Source organism: Callospermophilus lateralis, chromosome 19 (assembly GCF_048772815.1).
Source record: "Callospermophilus lateralis isolate mCalLat2 chromosome 19, mCalLat2.hap1, whole genome shotgun sequence".
In the NCBI taxonomy this organism is placed as follows: Eukaryota; Metazoa; Chordata; class Mammalia; order Rodentia; family Sciuridae; genus Callospermophilus; species Callospermophilus lateralis.
Genome location: NC_135323.1, coordinates 28658324 through 28673347, shown reverse-complemented (window position 1 = coordinate 28673347; position 15024 = coordinate 28658324). Strand labels below are relative to the sequence as shown.

At 56.2% G+C, this 15024-nt stretch overlaps 1 protein-coding gene across 11 annotated transcripts in view; it reads left to right on the top strand.

Moving 5' to 3' along the window:
• Cux1 (cut like homeobox 1) overlaps positions 1–15024 on the top strand; it is a 315533-nt gene that overhangs the window by 216685 nt on the left and 83824 nt on the right. For all 11 annotated transcript variants that reach the window (XM_077106064.1, XM_077106063.1, XM_077106062.1 and 8 more), the window contains exon 9: positions 10622–10670. In XM_077106064.1, the coding sequence (XP_076962179.1) occupies positions 10622–10670 (49 nt within the window). The remainder of the gene's footprint in view (positions 1–10621; positions 10671–15024) is intronic.

Sequence of the window (15024 nt, the reverse complement as noted above, 5' to 3'; positions counted from 1 at the left end):
CGGTGTCTTAGTGAGTGCACAGGATGGAGGGCGTTCTCAGAAACGTGTGGCCAAAGCGATGAGGTCAGAATGAAGGGAAGGGACGGTCTTTGTGGGGCCAGCAAGTCTGGCCCGTCTGAGTTGTTTGTCTAACACTTCGCAAGTGGCATAGGAGCCGCTGAATTATTCATCTTCAAGTTACCCTAAAAAAGGCACTTAGGCTGCCGCGGGCGGGGAGGAAGGCTGCTGTCCTCAGACACAACGCTGCCTCCGTGGTCGCCTGCCCCACCGCGCGGCCAGCCCTGTGAGGTGAAGGGGACCGCACTGCCTGAAGTGCAGGGCAGGGGAGGACACTCAGTGACTCTGAGGCCACAGGTGTAGTGGGAAGGCTGGAGGGGACCAGCCAATGTGCCGAGGCAGTCAGCCTGGCTGGGACTTGAGGACGAGCCTGGAAGCTGAGAGTGACAAGGAACATGCAGGTGGCGGTCTTTTCCTGCCACCAGCCCCCTGCTTGGCAGCTCCCACCAAGGAGTGCTTAGGGGAGAGAGGAGGTAATTAGAGACCCTCACTTTGGAGGAAAAGCAAGGTTTGCCATAGGCCAGCTGCTCCCCGTGGGCCGTTTGTCACCGTCCTGCCCCAGTCCTCAGAAGGCAGGGGAGGGGGGAAGGAGGACCAGGACTGCAGTCCTGTGGGTTTTCTCGGGCAACAGAAGCTTGGCTGGTGCCTCTTGGCCAGAGGCATGTTCCCCCGGGGTACGGAGACCGGACAGGGGAGCCAAACCCCACAGGCACCCCCCCCAGCTGCTGGCAAAGTTGGCAAAACAGGAGTCCAGCACTAAATATGTGAAGGAGGCTGTTAACAAAATAATGATGATGTGACGTGTGACAGGAAATCAGCCCTTGCAGGGCACTTCTTTGCAGTCTGAGCTAAGGTGGTAGCAGCCTGGCCTCTTGTCCTGCTGGTGCTGCTGTGTGCCATGAGTCCTGCAGTGTGGACGGGCCCATCACCCAGGGCTCCGTGGAGGTAGGCGCAGACCACCAGGGGCGGGAAGTGAACCATTGGGCCCTGTGGCCTGGGACCTGGTGTTTCTTCAGGGTTCATTTTCTTCCCATTCTCTGTTCTCAGCTAACAGTCATTTTTCTGTGTCAAAGAAAAATAGTTATATATGGTTTTTAAATCACCTTCCCTCAGAGGTGTGCTTGCCGTGTACGTTTCCCCCCTGAGACTAGTGAGGGAGAGGCCCAGAATATGAGCATCAGGGTGGGCTGGGCAGAGCTGGGCTTCCCACACTGGACCATGCCTCCTGTCCGTGTTCTTTCCCAGGGCAGTGCAGCGACATCCTTCTAGATGCTTCCATCTGGTGCCCAAATGTCTTCGTGTCTCACTACTTCATTTCTGCCAGCAGTCAACACCAGGACAGACTTTATAGTCAACAAGCAGCAATGGAGGGATACCAAACTCGGTAGAACCTGTCCTGGAGGGCCTTTGTTTATTTTTTGTATGTTAATTTCCAGCTTACTAGAGCGGGCACACTTGTGCCATTGGCCCCCGGGTACCCACTACACAGCCCACCACCTGCCAGTCCGTCTCACCTGCCTGGCTCCTGTTGACTTGTGAAGCTCTTTCCAGGTCATTTCTAAGCAGTTTAACAAGTACACGCCCACAAAGACGCCTCTTGTCACTGTAGCCACAGTACTAAAAACCTGTTGGTATTACTAGATACATCGGGTCAACCTTGAAGTTTCTAGTTGCCCTAAACATCATGGAATTGTTTTGTTTCTGAAGTTGTTTGAATCAGAATTCAGGTAAGAGCCACATCTTGGAATTGGTTGGAATACCAATGCCCTAGAGTCCTGTTCATTTTGTAGACGTGTCCCCAACCTCCCACCCTCCCTTGTTCTGTGCCTCAGGTCTGAGTGAAATGAGGTCGTTCGCACCAGATTGGCTCCCCCTATCTGGGTCTTGCTAATCGCATCCCCAGGTGTACTCAGGGTGCTCCTCTGTCTTCTGTCCTGTAAATTTGTGGCTGAACGTAGAGGCTTGATCAGATTCAGGATGGAACTTTGGGGCCAGGCGTCACTTCCTGGGTGGCTGTGATTCTCTCCTCGTGGCCTCTGGCACTGGAAGCCAGCTGTAACCAGAGGCAGGAGACTCCCGTACCCCACAGCAGCTAGGACTCTTGTATTTGTGTGCTTGGTGCTCAAAGGCCTCTCCTGTAGGTCCCATCCGCTCAGAGACCTGCCCCAGGCCAGAGAACTGAAGGGAGAATTCAGTGTTTCCCCGTCAGCCTCAGGCTCTCTACCATTCAGACCAGGTTTTCTGATTTTGCTTTTCGTGACCCCATCATCCTGTGACTCCATGGCACTTGAATGAAGGAAAGAAGATATTCCTTTCTTTCCTGTGTGCTGCCTCCCTTAGAGCTCCGGGCAGTGGCAAGAAGTGTCCAAAGATGGATCCAATACTTATCCCCAGAGGCCCCCGATGGCCTTGGGAGCGTGACCAGCAGGAGCTATGCATGTTGTGAACCAGTTCTCAGGGCCACAGCTGTCCTGTGCCCCTGCCTATGGACAACTGAAGCCTGAGTGACCGTCACAGATGGCTCCTGACCACACTGAGGGTCATTCCCTGGGCAGCAGCCAGCCTATCTGAGGGGTCCTTTGTGGCACTGATGGGCAGTTATGCCATGTGGGCCTTGGGGCTCCCTCGGCCCCCGGCTAGACTCAGACGCAGCTAGCAGCAGAGTTCATTTAAACCACTGAATCAGCGGGTCCCCTAAAGGTGGGGGCATGAAGGGCGGTTTCCTTCCCATTTGGGTTTGAAAAGATGAGGCCTGACTAAACTTGTTTTTAATTGTTGCTGTGATATCGTTTAAGTTTGACATAATGGCCCTGAAAAGAACAAATTGTGGTTCATGTCTGAGCAGACAGAGGTGATATTCCCACCGCTTAACTATCCCTCAACACAGTTTCCTTGCCAACAAAAATGAAAACCACCATTTCCAGAAGGCTGCCCCTCGCATCGAGCTCTGCAGCCATCTCCCACCCAGGCCCTTTTCGGGAAACCATGTGGTCGCTCTGAAATGACACCTGCAGCCAGGCAGGGGTTTAGAGGATGCCAGGCAAGGTCACCTTCCCCTCCACAGCTGCCAGAGCCCGTTCAACCTGGGATGGTCAGTGGAGGACCCGGCCAATCCTACAAGCCAGAGCCATCAGAAAAGCCTCTCCTCTCCCATCTCCCAGGCCAGCCCCCATGGGGACCTGCAGTCCAATGGACTCTGGAGCCACAGCTGTCTTCACCTTGTCTTTCAAAGACTGCCGAGTGCCCTGCTCCCCTGTGCAGAGATGGCCGTAGACCTTAAGTCAGGTTTGCAGCTTGGCAGATAGTCCTGTTGCCTTCCGCCCTTCAAGGCACTCACCAGTGAGCTGGTGCTCACCTGGAGAGCCTGGGCTTTAGGTGGCACGGAGCACTCTGCATATATAGTTGATAAATTGCATTTTAATTTGCATATTCCATCACCTGGTATTTGGAAAGCACTTCCTGTAGTCTCTGGGATGACAGCAGTGAGTGAGGCAGTAGCCGATCCTGAGCAGACACTTCCAGACAGGAAGAAGTACATTGAAGGCCATCCGAGTGGACGGTGGGAAGTGGGCTGTGGGAGGCCTTCCAGAAGTCCACTAAAGCTGAGGTCCCTTGGTGAGAGGACAGGCCACCTATGGAGATTTCGGCAGCCCAGGCCACAGAGCTGGAAGGTGAGGACAGGAATGGCAGTTTCAAGGAACAGAATAGAGTGAAGGAATCTGAGAGGCTGACAGTTGATTGAGCCACAGAAGAAATTTACATGAAATGGATGTTACTAAAAGATTTTTTTTAAAAAAACTGCCTCCAAGAAACAAAGAACCTGCGGCACAATGGCCCTGATGAGGACGCACCCCACACTCAGGCGCCTTTGTTTGGAAGACAAGATGTTGTTTGAAAAGTGGAAAATAACCTTGGGAGAGCAACTCAGGTGCTCGTGGGAGGTGGTTCTGGAGTCTTCCGCTCACTGTCTTCTCCCTGCAGTGTCTTGACCCCAGGGTTGAAGGGACCTGGCCTGGAAGATGGGTCTCTCTCAGAGGAAGAAACGAAAAGGAGCTCACAGCCCCAGTCGCACCGTGCCAGGCTGTGCCTGGGGGCTGGGACTGAAAATGTCGCCCTGAGGAGACGCTTCTCAGGGAACCCCCAGGAAAACGTGGTGGGGACCTGCCTCCTGGAGCAAAGGTGGCGGGGCGGGGGGCGGGGGGGGTGGTGCCGCCAGGGAACCAGGCCTGCAGCCCTGCACGGGGACCAGCAGGTGGGCACAGGCACTGTGTGCCTAGGCAGATGCATCCGAGCCCTGATGGCTTCCTCCTCCTGTCTGCAGAGAAAGAGACGCTTTCAGATGTTTTTTGTGGCTTCACCCAAGACAAGACAAAAGAGACCAAAGGCCAATCTCATATATAAATATTTATGAAAAAAAAACTAAATAAAATATTAGCAAATAGAACTCAGGAGCTCATTAAGCGCACAGGACACCACAACCAGGTGGGGGCAGAGGGCAGGTGCAGTTCACTGTTTTACAGGTCAGGAGAAAATCCACTTCATTAGCTCCATAAATGCTGAAGAGGTACTTAATGAAATCAATACCATCTTTTATTAAAAAGTCATAATAAAATAGGAAAGGCTGGATGTTCCTTTAGCAAAATGAAAACATACAGAACCCAGAGCCAGCCATGGAGGGTGCGCTGGGCGCTGGCCGGGCACCATCCCCCTCGTGTCTGTGGTGGTCCTGGAATTGAGACAGTGCCATCTTTCACGAGAAGTGAGAGGCGCTGACCTGGGTGCAGGTGAGGACCTGGGTACGTGAAAACCCGTGGAGCGACGGCAGAGCTGGCATGGAGCCCAGCAGGCCCCGCCGTGTGGTCAGTTCTCCTCTCTAGTGACAGCACTTCCCTCGGCCCCACTGCTCTCTGCCCAGCAAACTCGTCTTCATCCTCAGGGACCAGAATGTCCTGTCCTCTGCGAGACAGTCCCTGCTTGTGTCTGCAGAGCCCTGTCCCTCTTCCTGGAGCGACGCTGTACTGAATCACAGTGTCTCTGTACCTGCCACCCCATGCCCTCCAGCAAGGTGACAGGAGTAGGAGGGCAGTGCACATCTGCTGAGGGTGTCCCTTCCTGCATTAGCCAGAAAGCAGGTGGCCCCCTGGGCCATCTGTCCCCTCCTGTGGCACCCAGAAGGTGCTCAGCAGGCACGACTGGCCTCCCAAGTTGTTGCCCCACCCCATCAGGGAGGGATAGATATATTCTGGGCCAGCCCTTCCTTCCAGTGACATCCAGCTTCTGTGCCCCCATCAGCTTGCCATCAGCTTGTCCCTACCCTTCCCAGCTGCTCCCACGTGGCCAGGGAATCTCCCCATGGAGGGGATTCCAGCCCCACCACCAAGGAACCCCCTGGCCCATCCCTTGCCCCCCCCACCTGAGCTGGGTCCAGCAAACCCACCCGGCTAAGCCCCCCTTGGCTGCACCAGCCTGGCCCACAGGTTGTCAGGAGAAGGACCCACCTTAGCCACAGACTCACCCCTGGTACAGAGGTGTGCCGAGGAGAGTGTGTGTCCTGGACATATTAGGGGGGGATCTTCTCTAAAGCAGGGAGATTCCATCTTTAGATATTTCTCTGTTTGACGCCAAAGAACTGCACAATCTGATACCAAGCCTCTTTGGCTTTTGACTTGACTGCTCTTTGAAGACCATCCTGTTCCTTCCCTCGGCTGCCCCATAGACACACAGGTGTCATTCTGTCACTTTATACCCAAGAAGATGGATTCTGGGACCCCAGGTGTACCAGAATCTACACTGGGATAGCGCTTTGTCTCTAGGTGACTTTCAGTACCCGGCCCTGTGCAGTCGCTGTGTAAATAGTTGTGCTGTGTCACTGGGGGATGGCGTCTAGGGGAGAGTCTGTACGTGTTCAGAATAGATACAAGTTTTTCAGAATATTTTGATCCACGATTGGTGGAACCCGCGGATGTGGAATGTGCAGATACGGAGGGCAGGGTGTTCTCTGTTGTAGCAGTTCCTGGTGGTACTGTGATTGTTTGGGTACTGAAGTACACACAGCCTTGCCCTGGTGCCAGACGCCAGCACTCAGGAGGCGCATGTGAAAGGAAATACACTGTGTCTAGCGTGGGTATAATTTCCTTTCCATCAACCTTGACCACGTCCTTTCAAGTTCCTCATAAAATTGTGTGTTCGCCCAGAGAATACCCTGGAATGATGTGCAGGGAGCGGATGAATGAACTATATATTCCAGGCCAAACTGAAATTATCTGCCGCTGGAGTCGGAGCAGAGCATAATGCAGCCCAGGTTAATAGATCAGGGGAAGCTGTTTTGTCAGCTCGTAAAAAGGTGAGGGAACTAGATTTTTATAATAAATCGTTCTGCTGAGCAAACAATATGTGCGGTTCTTGCGGACTTTGGAAAATAAATGATTTTAGACTAATGTCAGGCTCCAGATGGTGGGCGGCCGTGGAGCCTGCAGAATGAAAAGAAGTGCATCTGGAGGCTGGGCGGGGGAGGCCACGGTGTGTCATCCCCGCCTGAGGACCCCTCCTGGTGGCTGATACTCACCTGAGGGTGCCCTCGTCCTGCTGATACTCACCTGGGGGTGCGCTCGTCCTGCTGATTCAGGGTGTGGGTCTGGCAGGGTGGATGTTGGGAGGCGCAGGTGGCTGCTTGGTGTGCAAGTGTGTTCTAAAGACAGAGACTGTTCTTGGTCCAGCCTCGCAGGTGCCGGGGCCGCACCACACGCCTCCCGCAGCCCGTTACACTTCAGCTCCCACCTGGCTGGAGCGAGCTGTGTTCTCTTTGACCTTTAAAAAAAAAAATGCCCTTCTAAAAAATGAGTAGGGATCCTGCAGATGACCTGAACTCGGCCTCTCCTGCGGGATCCCCGCTCTCCACACTGTCTCCTTTCGGGGTCAGGAGCTGCAGCCCCCTGGGCCCAGCTGTCAGCACCGTACCTGGTTTGAATGACCTGCCCCACGAGGCAAAGCTCAGGGTGGTCATCGTCCTCTGAAAGCTGGGGAAGGACAGGAGCTGCTGTCCCCATGAAAGGCTAGGGCAGAGGTCGTTAGCGTGGCCAGTATTTTGGTCAGTTCGGCAGTTGCTTAGGAACCCAAGTTAAACTGACCTGTAGATGGAAAACTTGAAATTCATTTCCAGGGATTGCTGCAGACAGCTGAAAAGGCACCTTCCTGTTTAAATGTGACTAACTTTTTATTGACTTGAAATATTTCAGAAATATGAGGCATAGTTTCCTAGAAAATCCTAATGAACAGCCAAGGCCAGAGTCTCCACATCTGCAGGGAGCTCCCAAGCCCACCTGGGCCCCCTGACCCAAGACTATGGGGGCACCACTCCCAGCCCTCAGCACCCCACCCAGCCCTGATGCCTCTGTGAGGCCAGCCTCTCGGAACCCCTCTTCCTGGTGCTCTCCCAGACAAGGGGTGGGGAGCCAACCCTTTGCTCCAGATGTCCAGGATGGGGATTACACCCAGGAGGCCTCCTCCTGGCACTGCTGCCCCTGGCAGGGAAGGGGAGGCCCAGCTCTGGCTGGACAGTTTCCTGGTGGAGGGGCAGCTGAGGGGACTCATCAGTGAGCAGTTGGGGGCCAGAGGCTCTCCCTTCCTTCTTCAGCAAAACCTGCCGGACCCCTGCTGTGTGTCTTTCTCTTCCGTTCATCTTGGCACTCACAACAGGGCTTGCTTCTCTGACCTCCCTGACCTACCCACTGCCCCAAGGGCTCACCAGCTCTCCCCAGGGTATCAGAGCCCAGAGGTAAAATGGCTGTCCTCTGGAAGACCCCACACCCCTTGGTGCGTGTGACCTGAGGGGACAGATGGGCCACAAGAACAAATCAGGCTGAGAAATGGACTCAAAAAAACAGGTAAAGCAAAAGGTAGGCTCTGTGGGAAAATGAACCAGGTGGAAACAACAGGTTTGGAGAGGACCCAGAGGAGCAAAGCAGGAAGGGGGGCACAGCCCTGAGTGGCGGCACAGCCCACAAGCACTCAGGCCCTATTCAGGAAGCCCCCAGAAGGCTGCAGGAAAAGAGCAAAATAGAAGACAAAGTTTGAGTGACGCCAAGGACAGAAGCAGCTCACTTCCGAACGATGAGTCTCAAACAGAGCAAAGGAAGCATTGTCGACCCAGGGAGGTTAGCTGCGACTCGGGAACAGCCCACAAAGGACCAACGGGAGCAATTCACAGAAGTCCCTGCCTGGACATGCACTCGGGCCTCTGCTCACCCAGGCCAGGCGGGCACCGCTCGCCTCCCAGGTTCTGCAGCCGGCTCTGCAGGTGCCCCTGAGGGAGGGAGAGGCGGCTCTGCCTTCTCCCTGCAGGTCTGTCTTGGGGTGCTCGGCAGCCACGCGTGGCGTCGGTTCTCCTAAGTCTGCGGCACTGGCGAAATACGTGAACCGCATCTGGGTCTCTGCCTGCCTCCTGGCGCCATAAGGCGTGAGGTGTCAGATACTCAAGGAACCCGTGAACCAGTGAGCGGATGGGGGGCGTCCAGGATGTCTGGGGCATCCGCCATGTGGCCTGGGCTTCCTTCACTGCGATGAAGAACTGCTTGATTAAAGTTCAGAACTGTGTGTGAAACTTGCAATTCACCTGAGGAGTCATAGCTTTGTTTCCTTTTGTGCCCGCTGGGGTGCAGCTCTGTGTCCTTCATCCTCAGGCAGTGGGGACAGGAGGTGGCTTTCCGCCTGGACTCTAATCTTCCTCTTCTCATGTTTAGGACCCTTGGCTCATTAATGATGGTTTTAATCCTCCGTGGTTATTAGAACGTCTCTGCACAGCAGCTTTTCCCCAGGGCGTGGAGTTTGGGCATGGGATGGCCCCATAGACTGTTCCGTGTATTAGCCCACTGCCCCCGTCTGCTCTCGCCCAGCACCTCACAGCAGGGGCCCAGTTGGGTTTTTATCTCACAGAGACACTGCCTTCCCCATGAAACCGTCCTAAAAATAGCTCCATTTAACTAGGCCATTCCACGGCTGTTCCAGACTTTACTCGGGCCAGTCTGAAAGCAGCTACTATTTCAGATACAATGCACTGAACCTGATCCCAAGGTGTCCGTCACCCGCCAGGCCACTGGGAGTTGATAAGATTGCCTCAGATCCCCGCTTGCAGAGGTGGGCTGGAGAAACCCCGGCCTGGACCACTGGGCAGTCCAGGGACCTGAAGACGTGCGCCTGCTCAGTGTGAGGAGAGGGCGGGTCCCCTGTGCAGCATAAGCCTCCTCCTAACCTGGAGGTGGGTCTCAGGCCTGCCTGGGTGCCCTGGGCTGTCCCAGGGAGTAGACCTGCCTGGGCCTGGCAGATGGCACATGCAGGCCTCTGGCCCATTCCAGATACAGGGCCAAGTTCGGGGACCAGGTACCAAGGAGACACTCAGCCTGGCCTTCAGAGAGTTCACCATGTTTGGAGGCTCCAGTGAGGGAGAGGGCGTGTGCCACAACCTCAGACAGAACCCGGAAGGACTGGGGAGGGCTGGGAGTAGCGGGGCCTGAGCAGAGTCGGCTCCTGCTCAAGGTGGAAGTTGTGGGGACACAGGGCCACAGGAATGAGCCCTGGGCAAGGCTGGGTGGAGGGCGGGAGCCTGGGTGTAGGAAAGCTGTGGCACAGCAGAAGTGGGCAACAACAGAGGGCGCTCAGGTACACGGGGACACAGAACAGGGCCCAGAGCCCTAGCCAGGGCTGGTAGCCGTCAAGACCCTCATGTCCCCGAGGACATGCTGGCACCTCTCTGGGGTCACAGCCACTCATCCTGTGTGGCTGTGACCCCAGACATCAGGCGGTCAGCAGGACCTGTCTCAAGGGGGTGGTGGGTTGCCCTGTGTCCTCTTCCAGCCGCCGCAGGCCTTGGGCATTGGCAGCCCTCCCTGTGGGACTGCTCTCCCCGCTCACGGTGGTGTGTGTCAGGACCGCGTGCTGGCCTCACGCTGCCCAAGGAAGGACTTTCAAACACAAAAGCAAGACTCTGGAGACTGCGCTGCTAGGGGCAAGCTGGCCGTGTCCCTGCCCCCACAGCGCCCCCACGGCCTCTCCACCCTGGCCCTCCTCCCACCATCCGACTGCCTGCTCCGGTCCCTTCCGTCCTGGCAAAGCCTTCTTTGCCAAAGGCCTTTTCCTAACCTGGCCCTTCCCAACGCCTCCTCTGGCCCCTTCACCCCTGAGGCCTCCCAGACTTCCTCTCCTAGGAGAAATCGTCCCCCTGTCTCCCCGGAGCGCTCTGTCCAGAGCTCTGCTTAGCAGGACACAGTGTATTTTACCTTTTCTGGCTCTGATCTCCCAGAAGGTTAGGAGCCCCTCCAGGACAGGGGGGTCCCTGCTCCCCCTGCTCCTCAGACACCAGGTCATCAGAAGAACGAAGCCACAGGTGGGCCACCCCCAGCAGGAGCCCACCTCCTCCCTATGGCTGCTGGGACCCCTCCCCCGTGCCGGGACCCCACCTTGCCCAGTGAATGTGGTGTCCTGCCTAGCGCAGAGCCGGAAAGCCTGTCCTGTGTCACTCCTGGGCCTGCCTTGTCGCCAGCTAACCCACTCTCTCCTCTCACCTTCCTAGGGCCGACGAGATCGAAATGATCATGACCGACCTGGAAAGAGCAAACCAGGTAGGCTGTCCGCAAGCCTTGGGCAGAACTGCATGGCGCCCGTCCTGCTGACCTTGCCGCCTCGCGCTCATCCGGAGGCTGGTTGTTCTGGTGTTTTGACCTAACAGTGTCGCATCGGTCTCATGGTGATGTTGTGTGACATTGGAAAACACATGCGACTTGCAGCCTCGTTTCCCTGGCAAAGGTTTGCTATGACCGGAGCATCTTGGTCATCCCACGGGGATGTCCACTCCAGAGGGGCTACTTTTTCTTTTTCAAGACCCTCTGTCCCTGCGGCACATGTTACGTGGTAGAGTCACATGGTAGAGCCGTCTTCACAGCCACCTTCCAGGGGGTGCAGTCTCTTGATTTGGAGGGGCAGCTGGGTGCAGCCCCTCTTGCCTGGTGCCCAGTGGTCAGACATGCTTTTTGGGAAATGCCCAGCACAGAACATGTGCCCAGGGTCCGGTGGTTCCAAACATCAGCTGCCCGGACAGTCCAGCCACCCCACCCCTGCCTTCTGCAGGTCACAGAGCACCTCGCTTCAGCAGACGGTGCTGCCGCCGCTTGGAGGGGCAGGAGTCCCCCACGTGTGCTCCTCACTGTGGGAGAAGCAGCCACGCGGTGGTGGGCCTCACGAGCTGCGGCTTCTCCCCACTCAGTTTTTCAGCTGTGTGGCCCCGGGTCGTCCAGGGAGTGCTCGCCTCACCCCCTGGAGCAGAGCACTTTCCAGGCTCCCTGAACTCTGCCCCCCTGCAGAGGCCCCCAGGCTCCCGTCTTTGTGGGCACTGCTCGCTCAGGCCAGGGCCAGCACTGGGGAAGGGCCTCAACGTCCCTCCCCTACACGTCCCCTCCCCCACAGGTTGGAGCGGCAAAGTCAGCTCCAGCGGGACCGGCCCTTCAGGACTTCACGGGTGTGATGTTGGGCCTTACACCCACCCTGGATCTGGGGCTGATGGGGCAGGTGGGTGGGTGTGGAGTCGTGTGGGGTGAGTGGCCTGGTTCTAGTCAGAGCTCTGGAGCCCTGGCCTCTGCCTAGGCCCAGTCCACGCAGCCACACGACCGTCCACTGAGGTCAGTGCTGTCAGGATTCCCATCGAACATGTGGAGAAGCAGGTTAGTGGCTGGTCAGGTGCAGAGCCAGGACCCGGACCCCCGAAGTCTAACTTTGGAGGCTGTTCTCTTGGCCACCTGGAAACACCCAGAAACAGGTCATAGAGCACCTGCCACAAGCCCCTTGTAGACTGTGCCATTGCCAATGTCTGCCCTGCTGTGCCAGCCCCTCCCTGGCTCAGTCCGCATGGCCGCATGCAGCAGAGCCCGAGTTAGAAGTAGCTGCTGAAAGGAGTGCATCATCTTTGTCACCTGGTTGTGTTTGTACTTCTCAGATTTCCTCCCAGGCTCCCCCGAGGCCTGCCATGGGCATGGCCCCCTTGGACTGGCACCTTTGGGTAAGCCCCGGTCTCTCTGCCGACAGCCTGAGTCTGCGAGCGTCAGGTGCTCTGTCGGAACTGACCTCAGGCGGGGTAGAGGCAGTCCTCAGATAACAGAGCCATTTGGCGATTGGTGCCCTTCTCAGAGTGTCTTCAGGTGCATCAGGCAGGACCGTAGAGACAGGTGCCACTCCACAGTGACACTTGGTGCAGCTCTAACTTGGACTTCCTGGTTGTGTGGCTCCAACAGGTTTCTTAGCCTCATGAATGTCTTAATCTTAAAAAAGAAAAAGAGAAAGAAAAGAAAAGATGAACCTTGAGGACATTTTTTTAAGAAAATAAGCCATCCACAAAACAACATCTACTATGTGACCCCATGGACAGGGTGTCTAGAGGAGACAAAGTCATGGAGTCACCCAGTACAGTACATAGGCCAGGGACAGGAGTGGGGACATGGGATGTTGGGTAGGCGGAGGTGCTGTCTTGCAGGATGAGAAGGTTCTGGAATTGGCTACACACCAAGGTGACTGTAGCTGACACTACTGAACTATACGCACCGGTGTAGCAATGGTGGACCCACGCTGTACCCTACACAGCCAAAAGCTTTAAACGCTCTGAGAGGACAGAGGGCCATGGCAGCTGGAACTCTACTCGCCTTGTGAGACTCTTCAGAGGAGGGGGAGTGCGGTGCGGGGGAGGGGACAGGCCTGGCAGGGAACCCCGAAGGGGACTGCCCGGTGAGGTACAACTCTGGCACTGACGGCCCAGCCTGAGTTAATAGCCTCAAGGCTCCCCCATTGCTACAGAGTTTCTAGAACACAGAGGGTGGTCAGCTCAGGGGCCATTAGTCCATGCCCGGGAAAGCCCATTTTGGACTAGAAGCCACAGTAAAGAAAGCGGCTCCACAGTCTGGCTCCACTCCACAGCCAGGGGGGACCCTAACACCACAGAAACTAGAGGCTCAGGGACATTCCTGGTCTTTGGAAATCATGGAAAGAAGGCTCACAAGGCTGGGGCTGGAGCTCAGTGGCAGAGCGCTTGCTTAGCACGTGTGAGGCCCTGGGTCTGATTCTTAGCACCTCATAAAAATAAGTAAAATAAAGGTATTGTGTCCACCTACAACTGAAAAGAACTCAAGGAATACCTTCGGGAACCTGGGGTGCTAAAATATGAGCAAGGGGCTATTGGATGGGCCCTGTGGTCTGACCCTGCAGCTCTCACAGCCAGCCAGGGCACAGGGGCAGGATTTTTCCATAATACCCAGAGGACTATGGCCAAGCGTAGAGGCTGGTGGTAAGAAGACGCACCTCCTGGCAGAGCTCTGCAGGGTGGCGCATTAACGGGCATATGCTCCTGTCCTCAGAGCTGTGCAGGGAGGCACAGGTCAGTCCTCACCACCAGTGGGAGATGGGGGTTCAAGCACAGAGGGCACAAGAGGGAGGAACAGGGTGACTGACCTGATGGGTCTCTGTTAGAGTTTAGGATTCTAAGAGAATATAGGTAAGCCCACTCATAAGAAGGTACCCAAGTAAGTAGCCAGGTTGCAAGCCCTGGAATGTTGATGGGGTGACCCCTGGGGAAAGCAAGTGGAAGCTGACCTGGACCTTAACCTTCGAGGAGAGCTCCCGGGCTGGCAGACATGAGGAGGACGGCACCCCTGGCAGTTTAGAAGGGCAGGGGCCCAGAAGGTGAGGACTGGACAGTGGGCTCTGGGCAGGTAGGCGGGGGGGGGGGGGGCTTCCTCCTGCGAGGAGCAGCTAGAGTTAGGATACGGGTATGTGCTCTGGAGGCTCTATGGCCATGCAGAGTGGATGGGAGTGGGAAGACTGGAAGCCAGGAGCGCCCTAAGTAGCTATGGTGACAGGGCACAGAAAGCCTCAGGGCCCAAGGGGAGGCAGTCCTCACACATGAGGGCTGGCCCAGAGCAGAGCTGCACAGAGCCACGCGCCAGCCACCTCCCTGCTGGCACCCCCAGGAGGAGCGATTTACTAGTTCATTGGCACAGAACATTATTTCACGCCAGGTTTATAGCAAGACGTTCTCTGAGACCTGAAACTCTGTTTGCTTGCAGAGGTGCTGGTTTCCATCATGGAAATCCAGGCAGCAGCTGTCCGTTGGGAGGGTCTCCTTGACCCCTGTTGGCCCGACGTCGAGGCCCTTGCACTAATATTCCCATGTTAAGTGTGACCATAAAGGTGTAGAAATCCGAGGCTTCTGGTAAAGAGGAGCAGAGGTGTAACCGCTGGTCTGCCCTGCACTGGATCATGGCTGCCATGCCCCTCCTTGCAGCAGCCTTGGTTCAATTCGTGGGCAGCCTGGGCAGTGGGAGGAGGAAGCCATCTAAGCAAACTGTCCCTGTCCTGTTGACCTGTCTGGTTTTCATGGCTCAAGACTGCTCTCAGGGAAGACCCTTCAGGCTGAGGTTGGGGCTGGAAACCTCAGTGGAGCCTCAGTGAGGAGAAGGAGCCGGGCAGAGCGGCGCAGAGCACAAGGAACTCACAGGTCCTGCGTTCTGGGGCCAGTTTCACGTTCCTATGGGCGAGTGCCTGGCTCTGGGGCAGACACCAGCATTTCCCACCCACCTGGTTCAGCAAATCTGGGGTCAGATTGGAAATCACCCATGTGACTTCTTCAGGAAGACCTTGAACGGGTGGCATCACCCTGGAGGGGGACCACTTTGTGCCTCAGCTGCCCATGCGGGCTAATGCAGCCATCACCGCAGACACTGGGTTGTCCCGGCTGCACATCAGCCTTCTCTCCCTGTCCCCCGCTCCCTCCTCCACCTGCGATGCTTGTGATTCTTCTGGCTTGTGCCTGTGTAGCCACATGAGCCACATCAACCAAATGCCAAATGAAGGAGTAACCAGAAAGCCACACTGAAGTAACCAGGTCAAGCCAGAGCGGCCGTGACAGGAAGAAACAGGCCGGAGCCATCATACATG